Source organism: Mugil cephalus, chromosome 13, assembly GCF_022458985.1.
Source record: "Mugil cephalus isolate CIBA_MC_2020 chromosome 13, CIBA_Mcephalus_1.1, whole genome shotgun sequence".
Classification (NCBI taxonomy): Eukaryota; Metazoa; Chordata; class Actinopteri; order Mugiliformes; family Mugilidae; genus Mugil; species Mugil cephalus.
Window position 1 is genome coordinate 12482247 of NC_061782.1, and position 24194 is coordinate 12506440.

Below are 24194 nucleotides of genomic sequence, written 5' to 3' on the forward strand. Positions count from 1 at the left end.
GCTGAAATCCAAACTGAGATTACGGGGAAAAGAATGATGTATGAAATAAAGCAATTATACAAAATATAGTTGTACAGCTAATGTGAAAATACACAATCCAGGGAAATGAAGCATTTTGTTGCATTTGTCATTTCATAGGGATTTTAGGACTTGTAGTCGTTAAGTTCAATTAAATACAAAACATCAAGCTAATATTATACATACATTTTATGTAATGAAATAAATAAGTACGTTGTAAATTTTTATTTTTTTAAATATACAAATAAAATACCAGTTTGGAGAGAAAGTTCTTCTTCTGTCTCCCACTGAGGTAACCAGGACATTATCAACAACGCTGAATAAACTGACATAAGCACTGAAAGTATTGTAAGGCTCTTCTTGTTATTATTGTTATTACTATATTAACAAATAGTTTTAACAATATTTAATGAAGTGGTAAGTATCAAAGAGTATTAAGGCCACCGATGAGAAAAAAAAATAAATGAGAGTAGAGGTAGATTTTCTTTTACATCATGAAAAAAGTCGAAATGTTGACAATAAAGTTGAAATACATACCATGTACTCATGGGGGACGTTAGGTCTTTGACAGGCAAGATGGACAAACTTTATTTTGTACTTTTTTCTTGGCATTGTATTTCAACTTTATTCGCAATATTGTATTTTGACTTTATTCCCGACATTGTATTTCAGCTTTTTTTTCCTGAACGTTGCATTTCGACTTAATTCTCAATATTTTATTTCGACTTTATTCCCGCCATTGTATTTCAACTTTTTTTTTCTGAATATTGTATTTCGACTTTATTTTTGATATTATATTTCGACTTTTTTTTCTTTTCTCGAAGTGCATGATGAAAATAAAAAGTCTTCTCTTCCGTACTGAAGGCAGCGGAGGCGGGGTGAGGAGGAGGGGGAGGGGAAGGGAAGGGAGGGAGTGTCGCTGAATGATAAGGGCAGAAGGGGAGGCGGTGCGATAACAGTGGTAAATTTATTTCTCATAAGTCTGCTAGTTTACCTGCTACATGTTGACAATTTAGTCTGCGCGTAGTGTAAGGTGAGTTAACTCGTTTGGTTTACGGTAGCTACCTAGCAACAAGCTAAAGTTAGCATTAGGCTACAAGCTACAAGACGGAGTAGTTGACTTCCCGAATCCATCCACCCCATAATGAAGGCTAGCGTAGCCTAGCATGCTAGGCTAAGCGTAAATGGACGGCTAGTGGATCAGCCTTTGCTATTGTTCAGTCCGATTAATTAATTCAGTGTGATTGTGACACTCAGAGAGGCGTAGCGTTGCTGCAACACTTTTCTTCGTGTGCTGACAAAGGAAATAGTTGCTGTGTATCTGCAGGCTAATGGTGCATACTAGCTTCAGCAACAAACGCATAACATATGAAATGCACATGTTAAACTAAACGCTACGTACATCAGTAACCGATAACTGGTACAGTAATCCGAGTATGCCCACCCGATTATGTGTCAGGCTGTAAAACTGCACAATGTTTAATTCAGTCTTAATTTAAACTTTGACTAAATGAAACTTCTGTAATCTATCTGAAATGAAAGAACTGAGGAAACAGGCAGAGGTCGCTTGCTAATCTTTGATAACAAAATACCCCGAAGACACAGAAATGTTTTGTTTTTCTCTGTAGCAACATGTTTTTTTTTTCATTCTCTCTGCAGGAGCACACTTATTATATCACAAATATCACTCCAGTTGTGTTTTCTGCCTCGCTCTTGCTTGTTGGTTTACTTAGATTGCTGTGTATGAAAGCCAGGAGTGTGTTCTCCTCTCCATTTGAGGTTACACTGAATATTAGAGCTCAGTATGATGCAATGCTGGTCAACAGCACTGCCAACTCATGACAACAACGCTGCGTTAGTCTGACTACAGGTGTAAGAGCACCCTGAGTACTTAATGTTGCATAAATATGTTGGTTTGTTTATACCTGTGTCTCTGCCTCCAGGTGTGTGATAGCAAGGATGACAATGCCGCATGTTGGGGCAGTATTTGCTGCAATAGCAGGAGTGACGGCCATCCTGTTGCACTCCTCTATTCACAAAATAGAAGAAGGTCACCTTGCTGTGTACTACAGGTAAACCTTATCATATGTATCTGGCAGTAGAGTGATGTGATTTCTCGCCTATTTTCTCATAATGATGCATTTAACTCTATCCCCTATATAGAAATATCATCTCTAGGATGTTTAGTATAAAGCTGCACCTGTTTAACGGTGTGATGTAGTCAGTAGATAATCTGAATGGAAGAACTCAGACCAACACATTTGCTTGTATTTGCTTCAGGGGTGGGGCATTGCTGACGTCTCCCAATGGCCCTGGCTATCACATCATGCTGCCTTTCATTACCACCTACAGATCAGTACAGGTAAACTTTTATTTCATTGCCGAAACTTGCCCTTATAGCAAAAAAAGCGTATCCAATGTTAAGAGTCGGCCATGAGGTGCTGCTCATGAGACCCGAAGGAAGAGGTGTGTGGGGACGGGGGAGGGGGCTGGTCTTCTATAAATAAGATTGCATGCAAACAGTTGTCATTCAGCCATGGCTGCGGTGGTTCTATGTTACACTAAGTTATTTCAGTAGTTTTGACATGTTATGACATGTATGTAAATTTAATAAAGTTTTGTTTTTTTACACAACAACTAAAAAAAAGGCTCTTTGTTGAGTTTCTGTAGAATAATCTTGTGGATCAGGTTCATGGAGATGTATGTGTTTGGCCTGTTAAGTCCTTGTTAAATATATGTATATGTACAGATGTGTAAATGAACATGTCTTGTCTGTTTACTTAAAACAAGCATTCAGTACCAGTGTCAGAGAATAAGTTGAATGTTTGTTTCAGACTACGCTCCAGACAGATGAGATCAAGAATGTGCCTTGTGGAACAAGGTATGGCTGAGCTTGCAGATGACATCGATCAGGACATATTATTATTTTGCGTTATATACTTATTAGTTGTTGTGTGTCTTTCTTCACAGTGGCGGTGTGATGATCTATTTCGACAGGATAGAAGTTGTTAACATGCTGGTCCCTACAGCAGGTACATGGTTCAGTTTCTTCCCCATTGCAGAAGTTCATTTAATTAGTTTATTAACTCTGCGGTTGAGTTGGCCTTCCAGTAACCGCTGCTTTTGTTTTTTTGTTTGCAGTGGTCGACATTGTGAGGAACTACACCGCGGATTATGACAAAACTCTCATTTTCAACAAGATACACCACGAACTCAACCAGTTCTGCAGTGTACACACGCTGCAGGAGGTTTACATTGAGTTGTTTGGTTAGTACATTTTTGTTTCAGTTTGTCACAGCACGTAGCGTGCGGTCATTCCACGGATTCCTAAGATGTCGCAGCGTAATGTCCGTTCAAACTGTTACCGTTTTTGCATTGCAGACATCATAGATGAGAACCTGAAGACTGCTTTGCAAAAAGATCTTAATGCGATGGCTCCTGGACTAACAATACAGGTATTTAAACAGTAACAATAAAGGTACTTAAACACATAGAGGCAAAGAAGATAGAAATCACACATGGCTCATAGACCTGATGGACACAGAATCAAACAGTAGTTGCATTTCTATTCATATCTCAAGGAGAACAGATGCAGTGAGTGACATGGATCTAATGTGTGATTAGTTTTTTTTTGGCCAGAGCAGTCAGAGGGTCTGATCTTATACTGGGCTATTAACAGCAAAGCAGCCGTCAGCGCTCTGACTATAGCTATAAATCCTAGTCCTCAAACCAAATTTTTGGTCGTTCAGTGACACCTACTCCTCGAGGAGGACTTGAAAACATGCGGCGGAAAAGACACACACAAAAAAAACAATCCTTCCGTCAACTAATCAAACATTAGTTGATTAGTTGTGAAATAAAAATGAGATCAAACATCTAACCAGTCATTTGCTCCATGCTGTTTATTGGTTGTGAGCAAAGGGTGATTTTTTTCCCCCTCTTTCTCTTTGAAGGCAGTGCGTGTAACCAAGCCAAAGATCCCAGAGTCCATCCGGAGAAACTTTGAACTCATGTGAGTTTGTGGAACATACTTGGTTCATGCTTCAGCTTTTCTGTGACCAGTCCACTCGGTTCAAGTGCAGCCGAACAGAAAGCAAAACATTTACAAGTACTTCTTATTTTGTGTGTGTTTATGCAGGGAAGCAGAGAAGACCCGTCTATTAATAACAGCTCAGACTCAGAAAGTGGTGGAAAAGGAAGCAGAGACCGAAAGGAAGAAAGCCATTATTGGTAAATGTGGCGTTTTACTGTAAATCAGCCCACAGTTTTCCTTTTCTTTTTATTTGCATGACCATTGGTGCAATTTTAGCCTTTAGCCTTCCTCACTCACTCTTGTGTAACCCTACTGCACACCCCCACCTACTGCACAGCTCATGTTTTTTGTTTTTTTCCTGTCCTACAGAGGCTCAGAAATTGGCCCAGGTAGCGGAGATCCACTTCCAGCAGAAGGTGATGGAGAAGGAGACGGAGAAAAGGATCTCTGAAATAGAGGGTTAGCCTCACTGTTTTCAATTTCACCTTCTTATATGTGTATCTGCCTGTCCCCCTCGTGCGCTGGTGTCTGCTTCTGCTTTGTCATGTGTCTCTCATTCAACACTGTTCCTTTGTTTCAGATGCTGCCTTCCTGGCCAGGGAGAAGGCGAAGGCTGATGCAGAATATTACACGGCGGCCAAGTTTGCTGAATCAAACAGGGTAACGTAAAAAATAAAACAGTGTTAATTCAACACATGAACACACGTACATAGTGCATCTAATCTCATGTTCTTAAAATAATATCTCGGTATGACAAGGTCTGTGATACCTACAACACGAGTCCTGGGATTTAATTGTGATATTAATATAGTCGCGGTAACGTTTCTTCTTTTGTTGGAGATTAATGCAGTTAGCCCGTGTATCCTGTCTGTGGAGGACCTGTTATTTTTGGCCAGGCCAGAGCTGTATGTCTACGATCTGAGCCATTACTGCTGACAGACCTGTAATGAGAGTTCAGTCCACTTGATCAATACGGAACTGGTCTTAAAATAGATACAGGCCATTATTGGGTAAAACTGTCCAGATGGTTTATATCAAACTAACTTCAAATGTCCAGTAGTCTTTCCTCCACCGTCCCTCCAAGCTGTGACAGACCGTTCCCAACCTTTTCAACAATGTGCTGCTCGGATTTGATTCAAGAAATTTGTCATGGTCACCCGGAGCTGAAACAGACCCTAACGTGTGTAAAGTAACCGGCTTCGTTTACATGGACAATATTATCTCTGCCCGATAGAAATTCTGATTAGAGATTCCAGCTAAACTGTTTACATTGACGCTAAATAAAATGATCCGAAGAGATTTATGTGTATACATGCCCCAAAACATCAATCACAGTGTTTATGACTGGTTCCACCTGCTGTGGAGAGTCAAATCTGACAGAAATATAACACACGAAGGAGGAAAAATTTTTACAAGTTTCAGTGACAATACTGAATTCATTCAATGGAAGAAGATGATCGGGACCAGAAAGGATGTATTTATTCCAACTGGAGGCGAACAATCACTGAAAACAAGGAAATAAACTAAGCATAGAAAATATAACTAGAAAGTACAAAAGGCTAGAGTGTAGTTGGTGTATACGACGCTATTAGTTGTGCTAATATTTTCTTATAATGGATTATCAGTCAGGTTGAAGACTCTGATTGGACCAGTCTGTCCCAACGGAGGTGGAAGCATGAAGCATTTTTACTCTGGTTGTGAATTTATTTGGATTATGAGGGGTAAACCAGTGTCCATGTAAACATTGCAATTGAGAGTTAAGGATTCAAACACATCCACGTTACTGACGTTACTCCTAACGGCACCGTTAACATTTATTTTCAGCCATGTAGATGCTGTATATAGCTACGTCATTAATACCAGTGGGAACAGAACATGCGACCCAGCTCTAATCTAATCCTCACATCCCGTTTGTGTTTCTCTTCAATCTTTGCAGCTGAAGTTAACCCCAGAATACCTGGAGCTGATGAAATACCAGGCCATAGCAGCTAACAGTAAGATCTACTTCGGCCAGGACATCCCGAACATGTTTGTGGAGGGCACCAATAATCCATCCAAGTCTGCGCGCTCGCCCTCTTTACCCAATTCTGATCCAGACTTACTCAAAGCGAAACTAGACGGGCAGTGAGTCCACGGCTCTGCCTCTACACAGGACAGGGGAGCCTGAGGAGGACTTGTCTTGTCAGTGGGGTGGAGAAACACCGAACTGAAGACGACAGCTTTGCAGCTAGTTTGGTGAACAACACACTTCAGTCTTAAATCTAAATGGCAAAAAAAAAAACCAGAGTGGGAAACGTTTAAGGTGACAGACGAGTGGAAGTGAGATGTAGGATGGGTGCGATGAAAAGGAGAAAGGAGGTTTTTTTTTGTTTGTTTGTTTTTTTAAAACCTTCCACTCAAGACAAGTTTAAGGAATGAGAACGGTGCCATAGTTAAAAATCAAAAGCATAAAACATGCTTATGCCTGGGAAGGCGACAGCAAGTAGTCGCCCTAATTTACACGTGCTTGCAATCAGTGCAGTGTTTAACTTTGCTTTTGGAGCTGCAGTAGTTAATTTGTTGTATGCAAGAGGAATGATTTGTGATGAGAAATGATAATTAATTATTATTAACTTTTATTTTCTAATTTTTTTTTTTTTTTTTGGAAAATTAATGGCTTTTTTTTTAGCAGCACTGGAATCTTGACAGGTGACACTAATTAAAAGTTGAACGGATGGTCTAATAGTGTTCGGGGGTCAAGTCATCTCTGTACCACCTTCTCTTGCACTGAGTCACTCTCCACACGAGTCGGTGTCGTGGCCGTTTAATCTCACCTCGTCTCAAACGCTGCTGGTCGAGGAATTTATGACACTTCAGCTGAAGTTTGACCGTTGCTAATGTAGTGTTTTCACTATATTGAGTCCACATTAATTTCCACTCAGCTGAAATCATTACAGATAAGAGCTGTGAACATTTTTTTTTTTTTTTTTTTTTAAATAATAATAGTGGAGGTTTGGACAAATGCTGTCAGACTGGTAGTTGTACGGTTTACTTTCTGGTGTTAGTTTTCTGTTTTTGTGGTTGAGGTCTGCTGGCTTCCTGTGGCATTTACTGTGAAGCAAAACGAGAGGAAAAAAAAAAGAGTCCTAGTGCTGCTTAAAGAAAGTCAGATTTGTCTTCTAAAAGCTTATTCAAAATGATCCGCTACTTTTTGTTACTATTACTCAACATGCACTTGAGCAACAGTAACAGTGGGTTGTAGGAAGTTGTGATTTCTATTCCCTGTCGAGAAGTCAGCACATCTTTCTCTCCTCCGTCTTGCTTTGATTGTCAGGGTCATGCATGCAAAAATTTTGTAGTTCGGTTCAGACAGTTAATAGAGCCTGAGAGTGTTTGCCACCTCTGTTGACATGGAGCTTATTCAGACGTGGTTAAATGTAAATTCTCAGGAAAGGCATTTTAATGAGACAGCTGCTCAGTGTTAAGCAGAGCATACAGCCTCCAGAAGCCAAAATCCACTAATAAAACTGATTTAAGGATGAGCAAAGCTACGGTTTCATCTAAAAATCAACTTTTTTTTTTTTTTTTTTTTAATGTGCACCTTCTGTTTACAGTGAGCATCTGCGACAGTGATAGATTATGAAACATTAGGATTAAGTATACTTGATTTATTAAAATAGAAATAAAATAAACAAAAAATCTCTTTTCCACTGTCAGCGTTCTTCCTGTAATTCATGAATCGGTGGAGAGACACAGTTCTTAATTACAACTTCCACTTTAAGAAGACTTTGTTTAACCTCTCGCGGGTTATGTAATGACATGATAGAGATGAATGTGATTGTCGCGTCGGTTTTTAAAAAGATGCAAGTTGGTGCTAGTTTTTGTTTCTTTCAGCTTTTGGATTTTGTTCAGTTCTTTGTTGCAGAAATTCTTCCACTATTCAGAATTTAAGAAGCCTTAAATAATAATTCTTAGACTGATGGGTTACCCCCCAGAGTTAAATATTCAGTGATTCTTGCAGAGTAAAATGCACTTCTTAAGAGTTTGGACGTACATACTGTACTGTACTGCACGGCCTCATCTTTGATTCTATCTGAGAAAGACACAACTAACAGTGGACACTACTCGTGCTGTTTTACGTGACCTCCAATTAGCGGCAGTTAGAGGCTGCACTCTGCTTTGGCTTCGGTGATGGGTTCAAATAAAGATGCAAAAGAGGGGTATGAATCACTCATGAAACAGATTTTTTCTTTTTTCTTTTTTTGTCAATATTTTGTACAATCTGTGAAATTCAAATGTTGTCTCCTTGTTTTAAAAAGTTTATATGCAAAAATGTTTTCAAGTTTTGACAATGTTCTTATGTAAAATAAAACCTATTTTGGTACCTCTCTTCTATCTGTGGAGACGTGTCAGTGGGCGTTTGTGCAGTACACTTGGGTGCCAACAGGGGGAGCGCTAACACCGTTGGTTGGATGATTTATCTGGTTTAATTTCTCAATGCCAGAACAGATTTTTACTAAAAATAATCAATGGCGGAGTTGTGCTTGAAAGATAATATGAGAGCAATGGAAGATTAAATTATGTGCTAGATTATGTTTGGAGAAAAGTGCGTGAGAAAAGCAAGTTTACGGATGTAACAATAACATCTAAGCCAAATTAAATTACCTGCAAGTTTACATGAGGATTAGCAAATTGATAAATATACTTGTCACAGCACACATTGAAATAAGAAAATTATGTTAAATTAGAAGTTCCCATACTCTGTAGGACGCTTTAACTACGCGCTCACAAATTATGAGATGTTTGACCCAGATTTTGACTGACAGTGTGACATGGCTTATGTCCTTTATGGAACCCAGGGAAACTAGTGGTTGCTAAGACAGCAGCTAAATGGGATCCATCCAATAAAAAAATAAACAATAAACAGTTCTCATTCACTGTTAATAAAATGTGCTTCCAAGTTTTAGGAGTTTTGGACATTTGCAACACATCAACTTATATTTGTTAGGTTTGCAAATAATGATGAATTTAACATGATTAAAAAAAAATCTAAATACCGACCCACATGAAGGTGGTGTTTACCCTCCACCAAATACTTCGGTCTAAAAAGTTTTATACAAGAGTGTATGTTTGGGGTCGTTACTTATTTTAATGGATGGTTGGTCGCTGCAGTGTCAGGACGACTGCTGGTGCTCTTGCTGAACATATAAACACAATCTATCACACAGTCCCTGTTGTTCTAACCCACATCATGTGTTGTAAACACTACAAAAACAGGGCTGTGTGTGTGTGTGTGTGTGTGCGTCTGCTGTGAAACGGTCATCCAGCGAGCATGACTCCAAACCCTGCTATCAGCGCGGCCGGTCAGCTGTTCACAAGGGCTTTCCGGGAAGCATTCAAAGGGTGTGTGTGTGTGTGTGTGTGTGTGTGTGTGTGTGCGAGGGCATGTGACCACTCCCTGAATGACCAGATGAGGGATGGCTTCCTCTTACGAAGCCTCAGTCCACATGGAGATCTCTGGTATCCTTTCACAGCTAAACCATCGGTCTTTCAGGGGAACGGCTTTCGTCTGACCCCTGATCAGTTTCTTTCCTAATGAGACTTTGAGAGAAGTGCTATCATAAATCAGAGTGTAAATAAACTTATCTCATCATCTTTTGTTTACTTAACTTTTTTCTTTTCTTTGCATGTTTGTTGGCCTTCGCTCATTCTAACAAGTGGTATTATTTGGCGTCAGCTTCCTCTCAGGAAGTGAGGTCAAGGTCAGGTTTTTGCTGCTTCCTGGATGAACCAGCATTTCTTTTTCCTTCCTTTTGCCCCTGATCATCATGTCCTGCAGGATCCATCTTGCCTCGGCTCTTTTGCGGATCCGTCCCTCCTGTGAAGAGGGTGTGGTCCCTTTGTCTGTGAGAAGATCAACTGAATGTGATTCATCAGTGTTTTCATCAATAGCAGTTCTGTTCTACTGTTTCCTCTCGCATTCTTATCTTACGAGAGTTTTTAGCTTTGCCTTTTCCAAATCTATGTATGAAGTGACCATCATGACTCATTTTCATTAACGTATTGGTACTTTGTCCTTCTTTCGGTCTTTTTAAGGTAAATTTGTTTAAAGGGGTAGATGGATAAGGTCGTATTACTCATCATGAGGAGTCCTACTGAGACTGTGTAATCCTTTGTATTTTATCCTCTGTGTATCTGAATAGAGCTTTCTTTCGGGAATAACCCAGATTTTATCACCGGGGTTGCTGTGAGTTAAGGTGAGGGTTTGACCCTCGGCATGTAAAACTACAAAGTGAATCCACTCATTTAGTTTGCTTTCAAATCGTTTTGAGGGAAAGGAGCTGGAGAGTTTAAAGCAGAGGAAGCTACAGTTTATACTCTTATCAGAATCACAAAACAGGAGTCGGTGATAGAAATGTTTCTTTTGAAATATCGAACTTATTATTTTGTTGAGGACAAAGGTTCTTCATCTTCAGCCAAAACCTTTATTGAATGAACTCATCCTGAGATCAAAATGCCAGTGAGAAATAAAGGTCCCTGTTGGCCTCCCAAGTAACAGCCCCAAACATGTGGTAGCAGACATAAAGCCTGCATTATAACCTCAGGTAACAGAGTTTAAAAGATTTCATGGGCAGTGAGATACAGTGCGCTATAAGTTGCATTGAGGGAATAGCAGGATTCATTGTTTGTGGAGCTTCACTCACACTAGAGACTAAGAGTACGCCTGCTTCTGCTGCTTCGATTACAGCTGCATTCCTGTTTAAAGTCTGTCTCTCATAAGCAATAAATGTTCAGTGGGGAGACCTTGGGTCCCACCATTCACGAAGATATTACTTTGACAAGCATCGTCTATCTACGTGTAGTTGCAGACTACATACACTCTTTCATAAAAAAAGTTATACCCTAATGGTGGTGGCCTCTTTCAGATGGATCATGCCACATAAAAACAACACGACAGTAAGATCAACGTGTTAACTTGGCCTCAACATTCCCCAATGACATTGAGCATTTGTGGGATGTGTCGGACAAACTACTTTGATCCATTGAGACACCACCTCTGCAACTTTTAGGACTTAAAGAATCTGCTGCACACCTTCAAATGTCCAGAGTGAGTCAAGGTTTCGGTGGCAAAAGGTAGAACCACACAAAATTAGTCATAATGTCATGGCAGTGTGTGTCATAACAGTTGTGATATAAATTTCTGCAGAACTTGTACATTTCCCAATTTAACTTTACACACTTAAAGTGCTTTTGTACTATTAGTTTGCTACAGACTTGGTAACAGGGATTAATTGTGGGACGTGAAAGTGACCACGAGAGAACACAGCTGGTAGAGATCAGCTGCTACAGCTCAGCATGTCGCCTTTCTCCCGTTATTCTACACCAACAAAGATGACGTACAATGGGGACAAACCCTGGCACGAAGAAAACAGAAACACAAGGCTGAGGTCAGTCTTTTGAGAAGCACTTGGCTATATTTGGTCATCGGTCAACTTTATCGTCACATTTACTCTGAAACCCAATGCTGGAAAGAGTGAAGGAAGTAATGATCACATCCTATCTCTGACCAGTTTTCACGCTTGCTTCAGAATTTTAATAGAAACGACTGATGCAATTTTAGACATGGTAGGAAATGACATTTGCAGCGAGTAAACCTAACGCTGCATAATTGTGTTTGCATAAGTCGGTTTATGGTGAAGCTTCCGATCTCTCCCCCGCTTATGCGCTAGACTGTGTCCTTTTTCAGTGAGACAATTTGGAACATCAAAGTGATCAGCTGCTTTACTGAGGGCTTGACAGTCAGTAAAGAAAACTGCAGATACATAAATAGATGAAAAACACATGCTATTACATACACTATTCATATTCAACAAGTCACACTATCCAAAGATAAGACTTAAAAGGATGCCGTCCTTCTCTGTTGTGAATGACGTGACTGATTTTAACAGCCCACCGCTACTGTACATCGTACATCATTCAATATGTGAAATTCATTATAGAAATATCCTCAGGTCTTTTATATCATCATTTTCCCCTCATCATTTTCCCAGACAAAGTGAGGGTTTATTGGCAATGATGTTGCAAGTTTATACCCCAGAATTTATGTGTTACATATAGTCGGTGTACGTGTTTGCATCAGCGTGCGTTGCCTTTTGCTTTGTACGTCTCCAGATGCCTCGTCAGGTCTTCGATGCGCATGTCCTTCAAGTGAACCAGATGCTCCAGCCTGTTCACTTTCATCTGCAGGATCTACACACAAAGATGCAAAAAGGTTAAACTATAAAAGGCTCCTTTCTAAAACTGTGAATTATGTTACCGCTGAATACTTCCTGTGCGGTGAAAGAAGAAGTTGCACGCTTTTGTCATATTTTCCTTTTTTTCTTCACATCCAGATGTGGAAAAAAAAAGAAGGTTGCTGTATCCGCTGAGCATACACTGACTCACTGACCGCTGCTGACACAGAGACTGACTCACATGCATTGCACTGTTTTAAATCTCACTCCCTCTTTCTGTGTCTCACACATACTCACTCGCACACTCATCTGCAGCAGCATCTCAGGTGGTGTGCCTGTATGACAAAGCTCTTACCCTGAAGGACGTGGAAATGGAAATGGAAGCTTTTGTTTGCAGATGTTGAACGAGTCAGTAAAATGTGTGTGTGCGTGCGTGCGTGTGTGTGCGTGTGTGTGAGTGTGCACCTCCACCGTCTCCTGCAAAGCCATGATAGCTTGTTCCTTTTCCTGCAGGATTATTCTAAATGTGGGGTCCATGTCTGAGTAAGTCTTCACTGCCTGATGCAGTTTACTGTACAAAAAAAACAAGGAGACACACTGTGATTAAGGAAAACACTGAGACTGATTAGTTTCTTTCAAATTAACGGCAACATTTTGGTGATACCTGTTTTTCTGTTTGTTTTTTTCATCTTTTTTCACCTCTGCCGTCTCTGCCAGAAGTCTTGCCTCGGTCTGAATGGTTTCTGAAGAAAAGAAAAATATAACATTTCTCCAACTCAATTGTGAACAGAGCATGCTGGCTGTTACAAATCCGCAGGAATTCATCTGATAAATCATCTGGACACAGCTAAGGTAAAGAGATTAGGACTGGAGGCAAATGGGGAATGACCACAATCAGGAAGAGAGAAAACAAGAAAGGGAGATTAGAAGATACAGACAGAGAAAAATCAGGCTTTAAGTCGGCAGCGCTGAGCTCAGGCCAGCGATAAAGGCCATCTGGTGATGTTGGGAAGTGATATGAGGACCTGAGCACTATGTCTGATAGTGGATGGGGTGTAGATGGAAGAGGAAACAGAGGGAGGAGGCACTGGCTTGAGGTCAGCTTTGCAGGGTAGTTTCAGGGACGGATTAGGTGTGGGAAACGGAAGAGACACTTATCACGATTCACTCCCTAAAGGTTGTGGCATTTTCCTAATCAGTTCTGCCTGTTGCCTTCAAATGGAGGTGTAATTTTGTCTCTGTGTGGTCATTGCTATCTGTGGGACTGTGAGCAGGACAAACACACTAATGATATCAAGGCAGGAGAAGACACAGAAAAGATCTTGGGAAAACCTTAGTTCAGTAGTAGAATCAGCACTGAGAGCAGTTCTCTTAAAATTTCAAGACATCTCTGTAAAATGTAAAAATTCTTTTCATTTCGTTACAATATGAGAGTCCAATTTTTGTCATTTTATAAATAAGAAAATACAGTTACTAAGCATGTCTTCCATGGTCTTAGGAATAATTCAGGCAATGAAAGTTATATGATCAAACCCCTCAGCAAAAACCTACGCATTACACATTATTATACATTAGAGTACAGCAGAAAAGTTTAGTGACCTCTTAAAGTCGAGATCAGATTCCATACATTGTTACCATTAACAAATATTCACACTTATTTTAAGTTTTCTGAAATTGTATCTTTAAACATAGCAAAACATAACAAACACTAATTTAAATCAAATAAATACCTAAATGTGTATTTGTGACATGTTCCTTCCACCAGTCTGAAAGACTGCATCAGTGCATGAAAAATAATCAGCTATTACCTGCACTGTAAACGCAAAACACAAAAACCACCTCAGGGTCTGTTTGATATGCTGATTTAGAGTTTGTCCTATGACCGGCAGATCCAGCTCCATTAGAAAAAGTCTAAAATTACACTCACTTCCCTCCTTGTACTAAAAAAAAACATTTTCTGTGTAGCTTATGCCTGTTTCAGACTGACAGGCAGAATATTAGACTGTGTCAGCTAATACTGGCCATAGGGATACATGTCTGACAAGATGTAAGGTCACAACACAGTCATCGCATTCATCTTAATTCAGCAGTTTCACAGTGACCTAGATTTCACTGGTGTAAAGATAGTTTTGTAACTTCCAACTAGATCTGAATCACTCTCTTTAAGGTCAGATGTCACGCTTGAAGTGTCCTCTAATTATTAATTTGAGGTTTGTGTTAATACAATCACAGACTCTACCTGCATGAGGCTTCTCTGGGCGTCTGGCATCATAATATCCCAGATCCTAGGTTAAAAAGAAAAACTACTGATGAAACTACTGTCAAGATTCACATGGAGTAGAACACAGTAATATCTTGCAGATAACTAGCATTCACAGTGACTAATAGTGACTTATAATTTATGCTCAGCACACACCAGTATGTTTTCTGTGCTGCGCTCCAGTTTCTTGTGTATCTTCTCTCTAAGGGCATTCAGAACAGGCACTATCGCTCCTGAAGTGCTCAGTACAATCTTCTTCAGTGTCTCCTCGGGCACACGGAAGTCCAGCTTGGAAAAGACCTTCCTGTGAAGAGGAGAAAAGCACATTTTTATAAATGACAAAAACACATCCCAATACGAAGAGTGGTTTGTACGTGATTTAATCGATGTTAAACACAGAAGGGTCCAATAAGTTTACACCAAAGTCCCATAAATCTGTAGGTGGATAAGTGCCATATCAGAGTCTAGGGAGAGGGTGAGTGGGCGAATGTTGGATTAGTTCTCATGACCAGATGTAGAGGCCCAGCAAAAGTTTTTGTTTATAAAGTCGCACTGCAAAACACTGCAAAACTTCAGCGTTGTTATTTCTTCCAAGAGATATTAAAACTGGTATCATACCTCATTCTGGAGTTGTCACATATACAGGTACTGCCAAATTTTGTGCAAATTTATTAAACAAATAAATGTATGAAATAATGACTGGTGTCTTGCCTGTTGAGGAGGCTCCAATTACTGAACTTCTGCTGTGTGGAGTTTGCGGGAATATAGCTGTGCAGATCAACAAGCTTTGGGAAGAAATGTTTTACAACCTCAGCAGCCATCACTGCAGAGATAGAGTCAGTTCACAGGTAAATAAACAAACACACATATCTAACCACGTAAACACCCAAACAAGTTTATCGTAGCTGGAGTGCGACGTGACTAATTAAAAGGATATCTTATACTCCTGCAGCCTGCTTGTTTACCTCCTCCCGGAGGGCTGCAAGCGTAACCAAAAGCTAAGTTTACTTACCTCCGTCGCTGAAGTCTCTTGTGATGTTTCTTTTGGGCCGAGACAGAGGTATTTTGTCTATCCATGCGAACAGATCCTGGAGCTCCTCTTCGCTCAATTCTCTGTCCATTATTCTTAAAGTAACATCTGTTCCTAAACACTTTTAAAAACACTTTTACCCGGCTAGCTCGTTAGCTTCCCTAGAATACGGGGTGTTTGGAGCGTTGCTAGGCGACCGCTGATTGGCTGTGGCAGCGCAGATGATGGCGTCCGGATGGAAAAATGAGAAAAACATGTCCGAAATATATTGATTTAAGTTATTTATTGTAAGCTTCAATTTTACAAGCAGAAAGAAGTGAATCTCAATAAATAAAAAAATTCTGAGTTCAGAGTTTGCAGGACAAACCGATGAAGGACCTTGCGATCTGGCTGCATAGAGTAATCAATATAAAATCCCTTGGAGAATTACAATCAACATGTATCAGGTCAATACAAAACAGCATGTAACAATTCAGCCCCATTAAATCAAGCATACATAAAGTAGGTTAGTACAAAAAGAGTAAAAGAAAAATTGTAATTTGTACTTTTAAAATTGAAAACAATAACGTAAAGTGCCACAATTTAAACTCCCTTAACAACATTATTTCTAAAAAAAAAAAGGCAGTACCAAAACCATGTGAGAGAAATTAGTAAACAGTTAGTAAAACACAGCATGGACAGTGCAGTTGTCTTGCAGTTTTCACATATCTCAGGATCAAGGCACTGAGACATTTCCCTTTAAAAAAAAATCATCATGGCAACTTAGCCATTCGTCATCAATAAAGCACAGAAGTGTGTCGATCATAACTTCAGGTTTTCATCAGCATATGAAAGTCTATGTAAGCAAGACACAGACAGCGGTAATCCTCAGGGAGACCACAGTTGACAGAAAAGCTCTGTCACTTAATGTTGCTGATCCCTCAGCGGGTCTGGTTTCCACTTTCGAAACAGACGAGCGTCTCCTGAAAGGATCTGCTTGGTCCTTCTAGGTGGGACAAAGACAACGTCCTCTGTCAGAGGATCTCAATGTTTACGCTAAGACGAATTAGTTTCTCTGTCATCTGGGCCTGCTGGGGGGGATCAGGGCAGCTCTCCCTCCGAGCTAGAAAAGCGAAGAAACACGACACCGTCAGCACACTTTCAATTAGATTCTCTCGCCACAATGCTTTTTCCAAACTCTGTTTTATACATTTGTTTCAGTCTCTTTGACTATTTGGAGATAGTCAGGAGGCTTTTATGAGCCTACTGACTCCCTAACACTGAGCCACTGCTTACTCATTACAAGGCTATGTTGGGACAATGCCCAAAACGGTCTTTATAAATGTGAAAGCCTTAAGAATGTCTGGATGTCGACCGCTGAGATTTAATAGATTTAATAGATTTGGGATAGTCTGGTTGACTCAGACGGCTGTCTGAATACATACCAGCTGAGTGTGTGGCAGTGAAGAAAGTACTGTAGGGGGTTTTGGCTTCACTGGAGGCATTGGAGGCTTTGGCTTCATGATCTTAGAGAGAGAGAGAGGATAATCGTAAATCAATCGTGCAGCAAAGGCACGAATAATCAGGGGTTAGAGGGCTTTCGATGTTACTTACAGGTTTTGTTGTAAGTGGTGGCAGAGGTCTGGACGGAGGTAGAGGCTTAGCCTGCCAAAAACAGTTATGGCAAAATTTTGTACATTATCTTAATAAACAACTTGCTATGGATGTCCTTAAAAAGAAAACAAGACAAGTTGTATCACCTCAGTGTAGACTGGGTTCCTTGACACACTTGACGGCTGCATGAATGGCCTTGCAACCTAAATAATAGCATACATTTACTCAATGAATGCAGTAAGGACTGCTGCAATACATACAATACATGTAAATACTTTTACATTTAAAGAAAGACAAAACATCAGAGCAGATTACCTGTTGGAACATTGATGGCTGAGATACAGCTGGTTGTTTCCTGGGTGGCTGAAGAGAGAAAAGAGAAATAAGCAGAAGCAAAAGCTTTATTATATGCAACTTAACTGCCATAATGGCCAGTGTATAACTCACAATTGTGTACTAGTTGTCAGTGTGTGGCTCAAAGACATTTCCCAAGATGTTTTGTAAATGTGGTTTCATCCAAACTACTAAATTGGTTTTAAATATAAACTACATGTCTATTGTAACCATATAAGATGAAACAAAACGCATGCAGTGTCATCACTACAGCAGACTTTGATGCAGAAGCTGCTGGATCGAAGTGTAAGCTCACCTCTGGAGCTGCTCTGCTGGGCTTCGGTCCTCCAGTCTGTGGTCTGACAGGGGCGGAGAAGAGAGGTTTACAGACTTGAGAAGCAGATGACTCCAAAAATGTAGGCTGGCTGATGTGTGTGGACCCAAGGCGAGGGCTGCCTCGTGTGCTGCTCGACCGAAACACGGGGTTGAATTGTCCTGAGGAGGATGGGAAGCATCTGTAAAGAAAAAAAGACACAGGGGCTATAGATAAAAACGCAAAAGATGAGGGCTTGTCTTAATGTACATAATGACACAACAGGAGACGAAAGACTTCTGTACTTATTTCTGTACCTCTTTGCAGGTCTCTTTTTCTTGAGGCAGCACATCGAACTCACAATGACCAGGACCAAAAGCAGAAGGAAGCCAACCACCAGTGACACTATCAGCACAACCAGGTCTGGCTCTACAAAAAAAAACAAAAAAAAACACGCATTATGTCAAAATACCTTAATTTCTCAAGGAGGGACACGCAAGAACAGACGTCACCCGCTCAGGAAGCAAAATTCACTGTAACATCGTGACTATATTTGTGCGGACTAATAGGGGAATTCCATTACATCAGAGTCTGTTTGTGCTCATCAGAACAGAGCACAATTGTTTTAGGGTCTATGAGAAATCTAATCCAAATATTAAATCTTGCACAGACAGAGCTAAATCGTGGTCATTAAAGCTCAAGCTCAAGCACATGCGCATATGAGGACTGAAATAACAAGCACAATACCTTCAGGCAGTTCTGAATGCTGCACATTACAGTAAGGTGGAGCCCAGCCGGGGTCGCAGTGACATTTGCCCTCATGGTTGCAAACCTGTCAGAAAAAACACAGTCAGTTATGCTGTCGCCTCTCTATGGCACTTTAAAGTCTTCAGAGTTTTAACAAAGTCCTTACCCCGCGGTTGTTGCATTTGGCAGAGCAGTCATTTGTTCGATACGTTTTTATGTTCTTCATCTCTTGACACCGTTGGTTGTAGCATACCTAAAAGACAAACAAAGACTTTGTGTTGGACATCGATGCAATTCACAGAGGTTTTGTACACGTCCAACCGTCAGTCTTCTTACCATGTTGGTGCCACACTTGGTGCCAGTAGGTACCATTCCTAGATCCGATGGATAGTTGTCTTCGGGGTTCATAGTTGCCTCGTTGCATATTTCTCCGTTTCCTACTTTGTAAAAGGACTTCCTGGATGTCACTGGGAATTCCCATCCTCCAGAGCAGAACAGAGTCCCACAGGCTTGATCTCTGTGACCCAAAAACCACACACACACACAAAATGTCATGAAAAAAAATCAACAGTAAATATGTGCTATTATTGTGCAGTTTTGGCTTTCCATTACATACCGGCTGGAGCATTTCTGGCTGAACAGTGTCCTTCTGCAGTTTCCATGCAGGTAGAAACAAGAATCTGCAGCTACATCAGCATCTGACAAGAATTATAAAGGAGATCTCCTGATGAGCCTTGATGCATCAGACTGTCGTTTACATTTTTGTTTTTTTCAAACTGTCATTTACACTTGTTGTACCTGGTCCCCAAAGTCTTTTGCAGTGTTCCTGTCGTGAAGGACATTGTCCATTGTAGCAGTATCCTTTACCACGGTTGCAGGACAGGCCATTTTGGGTGTAGGCGTCAGTGGGACAGGCGGCAGAGAAACCAGTGCAGTACTCTGCCAGGTCGCAGTCTCCTTCCTTTGGTCGGCAGACGCTGCCTGTCGGCTTCAGCTGAAGACAAGAGAGAAACACAGATGGTGATGTACCGACTACTGAAATACATACACTCGCACATAACCAGCCAGACGGCGTAGTCAGACTGCATCTAGTTAGGTGGTAACATAATTAGCATCAGTGTGACTCCACTCACTCTAGAGAGGACGCAGTGAGTAGTACTTACTTGGCACTTGTGGCAGCACTCTCCCTCTGCACACTGAGCTCCTGCATTCAGTTTGCAGGTGGTGGCGTTGCAGCAGGGATTCTTACATTCCTACGTGTCAGACAGTACAGTAGAATATTACAACTGCTTTGCGTGCTTGGTAAGTAATATGGTGCATGCGCAATAATTAAACTTGCATGCACAAACCTCTACAGTGCCACAGTCACAATCCTCTCCAGGCTCTAGGAAAGCATTCCCACACACCGGCCCCCCAAAGATACGATCGGTGGAGGGAGTATCCAGCAGACAGGCGGGGTTGATCTCCTCCAAGAACCTGCTGAGCTGCTGCTGACTGCAGCTGCTGAACCGCTCTGGATACACAAAACTAGAAGGAGAGACAGCAAAGGCAAGATAAGAGCAGGGAGATGTTTACTTTGGGTTTAAGAGTTGTAGATTTGGTTTACGTGCAGGGGAGAAGCTGAACTTACCCAACACTCTCAGCCATGATGCAGCCTTTATGGGATGTCGAGGATCCACAGACACAGTTTTCAGTGTCGTGGGACAAGCCCAGGTTGTGACCCATCTCGTGTGCAATAGTGGAGGCCACTCCTATTGAGTTTTTGTTGTGGTCCTGTGTGCACAGTAGACAAAAGCGGGTTAAGACTGAAATCTTACATTACAAAATTGTCTTTAATAACTTTTTTAATTTCTACCTGTTTTTAAATTATGTAAATATTAAAGTATGATTACCTCATTGACAGCTCCGGAGTTAGATGTGCACATTGCATTGGTGTTTGCTAAACCGACAGTGGAGCCGTCAAAATCCACGCCGCTGAGTAAAGAAGAGACTTGTCTGATGTTTCAATGTTTAAACATCCACTTTGACAGCTCAAACAAACCGATACTGTCTTTTTACCGGAGAATTAAAAGCGCAGCATCTTACGTTATGAACTGCGCGTTGTCGTGCTTGGTCCTGGGCAGCAGGGTCCGCCGACGCCACTCTAAGAAGCGGACGAGGGTGGTCTCAGGGTTAGAGCTGACCTCTATTTGATCCTTGTATGACCAGATATCCAGGCCGACCAGCATCACACGCACACCCACGGGGCGATACAGCTGAAACAGAACAAGCAAGTTAGCATAATCTGCAGAGCACCCAAAAAAAGAAATGAGCAATACATCTGATCTGCATTTCTGAATGTGTGTCAGACACGTAATGCTGCAAGTCACAGAACCTATATTCAGTGACAGGGAATCACTGTTGGATCTTGCTTGTCCTGTGATGCATTCATGTTTGTCCTACTCTCAGAGTACGTGAGGAGGATTGTGAGATATGTGTGAAAATGTTCATCTTAGGTGTGAAGATTCACAGTTTAAGTTACATTTTCACAGCGATAAAATTCTCCCTTCCTTCTACTGGTCAGATTCCAGCCAGTACAGAACGAAATATCAGGACACATTTCTTGCATTTAACCCAGAGCCATGAAGCCTGCAGAGGAAAAATCTGGCTTGAGAACCAACTTGAGCACTTAAGCTGACCGCCTATGAAGAATCGTACCTTGTCCACATGGTTTGCTATTTCAAGTGCTCTGTCCTCCACTGTCTTCTTTCTGCCAAACTTCTTATACTGAAAGAAATAATTGTAAACTTTAGCAATGCAATCAACAGCATTTCATGTGTAAAGGCCCACTTTGAGATGTGAAAAATAGGGAATCGAACCTCTGTGTTGTCGACCACCACAACCAGCTCCACAGTCCTGGGTTTTTCAGGATGACTTTTAACCTGGGCTCTGCTTTTCTGAGTAACAGAAAAATGGAGGACAAGATTAACAACATGAAACGTCTTGAGTTCAGTTAGACCCACGTTTTATGTAGAGAATCAACTCAATAATCAAGTGTTAATCAACAGAACTACAAAACTATTTTGTTACAGTCTCAGACTGTTGTCTAATTTTACACCGTGTTCCTCTTCATTCACACATTTCCTTTCATCTCATCTCATTATGTCAAATGGAAATCTGGTGTGCAGAGCTCCAAAACTGTGACGATAACTTTTTCTATCTCTTATCTTGAAATATTTTTAAGCTATAAAGGAAAATGTTTCGTTGTATCATGAATCCGGCGCTGGCACAGAATCACTGATACAGAACTGTCAGCAGTCCAAATACATCAGCTGTAGTCACTGTATGTGACCGCGTTGTGTGTCTTTACCAGACTGCCGAGCTGGAACAGTCCAGACGGACGAGCTCCATGATCGTAGAAAGTGGTCGTGTTTCCATGGGAACAGGAGCTCCTCTTCCTTCTCAGGTGTTTGTAGTTGTAAACGGCATGAAGACCCTCGGCGCTGTGAGCCTCAGAGGCCTCTCCCTCACCCTGCTGTCCCTCTTCAGCCAGAGGTTCAATGAGGTACATCTGGTCCTGGAGACTTATAAACCCCCTGTGGAGTGAAACAAAAACTTTAACGGGGATAGCATATCTAATTCTCAAACAGATGACTACCTTTGCTTACGCTTCTCTTTCCACCTTATTGACACTAACATGCAGACAAAAAAAGCAGTTTTAACATGAGAATAGAAGTCTGATGATTTCAGGTTTCAGGTTTGCAGAGCTGCACGCAGCCTTTGTGAATCAGGACATAAATGCTGATTTTCTCTTTGGTCTGGACACACATGGTCATGAGTCACAGCAGTAGACTTTGAGCACCATATCATTGCGGGTTTAATTGAATCTGTTGTTCCTATAAGGGAAACAGTAATCTAGTAATTTTTTTATTTTTTTTGCAATAACAGCATAAACATGAAAGACCAATTCCTGGCAGCATTACTCACTTCATGCCTGAGCACAGTCCGATGCTGGCGGAGGAGTCCTCCACTCCCACAATGTGTCCGTGGTAGTAGCAGTGACCCTGAAAAAGACATCCATCATTTATAACAGAAGTCCTAAACTTGCAAAAATCTCAAACGGGAATTATGGTCTATTCTGAGGAAACTGTATTGGACAGTAAGTACATGTCTTGGTCAGAGGGGAAGACTTGACCTTATATGTCGATTCCGCTTCCACATTAAAACACTGTGTGTGATGTCAGATCTCGTTATGAGGAACTTTAGAGTTGAGAAACTTTTTTGACACATTTTGAAATGCCATGACTTTTGTGAATGAACGTGATGACAGTTTGTAGGTATTCATGGTAAAATACAGACGAATCTTAGAAATACTGCAACAATGTGTGTGAGTCGAATTTCAAGACCAAACTTCTCAGTGGAGGATCTGCATTTCACAAAACGTTGTTTCTTATATTTAACGGGCAAATAAAAAAAGACAAAGAACCAACAAATAATCACACACTACAAAAAGACCTTGCACCACAAAGGAAATGTAACAGGATCACTGACACATAAGGTAGATGTCACAGGATATCCTGTGTCTTCAGTGTCAATTCCATTTAAGCATGACAAATAATTATCCATTAACAACGGTGGTAATTCAACACGATTATCAAGTATCAAGCATCCCACATACAAAATTTTTATTTAATATTACATATAAATATATAAATATTATTATTATATAAATATTATATTATAAAGGCAACTAATACATGAAAGAATGAAAACTACATACCCCAGGATCAGATGTATTGGAGACTTCTGTGCCCTGATCAGAATAGTATGTCACAGAAAAGTTTTTCCCCAAAAGATCCCTGAAAAGAAAATTGTTTGCAAGTCAGTAACATTGACAATATAACTTAAAATATATAAATGGCTACACTAAAATAACGTTTTTCTCACTTGTTCTTTTCCAAGTGCAGAGTGTAGTTTGTCCCTGCAATCATCACAGAGTACTGGAGTACATCAGGGTATTTCTATTCACACACAAAGAGCAGAAGTTACTGAGAATGCATTCTGCAAAGGGTTCAAAAAATAAATATATATATATTTTTTTGGCAATCTGAGAAAGGTGCAGCATAGAGTTTGTGTTACCTTCTGTGCAGCAGCATCCGTAAAAAGAGGCGAATCCTTCAGCTTCTGAGGTATCACTGTTTGGTACTTTGTTACATGAGGTAGAGTCCTCACATTGCCCGCAATTAGTCCTGCAAGTATTAAAGATGATTTATCAGACAGACAGACAGACAGAAAGAAAGAAAGAAAGAAAGAAAGAAAGAAAGAAAGAAAGAAGGCATACCCCATGAGGAGATGAAAATCCATATAAAATATCCACAATGTGACATGTTGCTCTACTGGACGGACTCTGTCATTGTGTGCTTGGCAGTCTGAGGGAGACTTCGAGGAGCATCGCAGCTCTCCGCCCATCTCCGCTGTGTAATATCCTGAAAATTTGCCCCAGCCTACCAGCTGAAGCTGAGAAACCACATGAGTCACAACCAGAGACCGTAAAAGTTAACCAACGTCCCCTGAGCGAGACAAACGAAGTTACACAAATAACTATAACCCTTGCAAGGAAAATGTGTAAAAGTTATTTTTGGGTTTACTGAGAATCAGTGGGCACTGGTTTGCAT

General features: G+C 40.7%; 3 protein-coding genes across 4 annotated transcripts; 1 reads left to right on the top strand and 2 right to left on the bottom strand.

Annotated features, from left to right (window-relative positions):
* Window positions 1-908: 908 nt before the first annotated feature.
* erlin1 (ER lipid raft associated 1) lies at window positions 909-8431 on the top strand. Of its 2 annotated transcripts, none has more exons than XM_047603678.1 (12): window positions 909-979; window positions 1962-2090; window positions 2299-2380; window positions 2853-2899; window positions 2989-3050; window positions 3160-3285; window positions 3400-3473; window positions 3972-4030; window positions 4157-4248; window positions 4421-4510; window positions 4632-4711; window positions 5988-8431. In XM_047603678.1, the coding sequence occupies exons 2-12, from the start codon at window positions 1978-1980 to the stop codon at window positions 6177-6179; spliced, it is 1017 nt and encodes a 338-aa protein (XP_047459634.1). In that variant the 5' UTR covers window positions 909-979; window positions 1962-1977; the 3' UTR covers window positions 6180-8431. The 2 variants fall into 2 exon arrangements, with proteins under 2 accessions (XP_047459634.1, XP_047459635.1); XM_047603679.1 differs by having other exon boundaries at window positions 926-1051.
* A 3052-nt stretch (window positions 8432-11483) lies between these two features.
* Window positions 11484-15739, bottom strand: spef1 (sperm flagellar 1). The gene is made up of 7 exons (XM_047603966.1): window positions 15537-15739; window positions 15236-15347; window positions 14681-14828; window positions 14504-14549; window positions 12929-13007; window positions 12730-12835; window positions 11484-12280 (listed from the first exon to the last, which is right to left on the bottom strand). The coding sequence occupies exons 1-7, from the start codon at window positions 15643-15645 to the stop codon at window positions 12167-12169; spliced, it is 714 nt and encodes a 237-aa protein (XP_047459922.1). The 5' UTR covers window positions 15646-15739; the 3' UTR covers window positions 11484-12166.
* Window positions 15740-15822: 83 nt separating this feature from the next.
* On the bottom strand, window positions 15823-23985 carry adam8a (ADAM metallopeptidase domain 8a). The gene is made up of 25 exons (XM_047603964.1): window positions 23861-23985; window positions 23659-23768; window positions 23467-23540; window positions 23300-23378; window positions 22507-22583; window positions 21890-22115; window positions 21399-21476; window positions 21238-21306; window positions 20626-20795; window positions 20433-20514; window positions 20171-20313; window positions 19890-20067; window positions 19704-19793; window positions 19339-19534; window positions 19157-19238; window positions 18877-19057; window positions 18707-18793; window positions 18541-18625; window positions 18111-18222; window positions 17797-17995; window positions 17463-17510; window positions 17294-17350; window positions 17148-17198; window positions 16979-17059; window positions 15823-16656 (listed from the first exon to the last, which is right to left on the bottom strand). The coding sequence occupies exons 1-25, from the start codon at window positions 23904-23906 to the stop codon at window positions 16612-16614; spliced, it is 2646 nt and encodes an 881-aa protein (XP_047459920.1). The 5' UTR covers window positions 23907-23985; the 3' UTR covers window positions 15823-16611.
* Window positions 23986-24194: the final 209 nt, after the last annotated feature.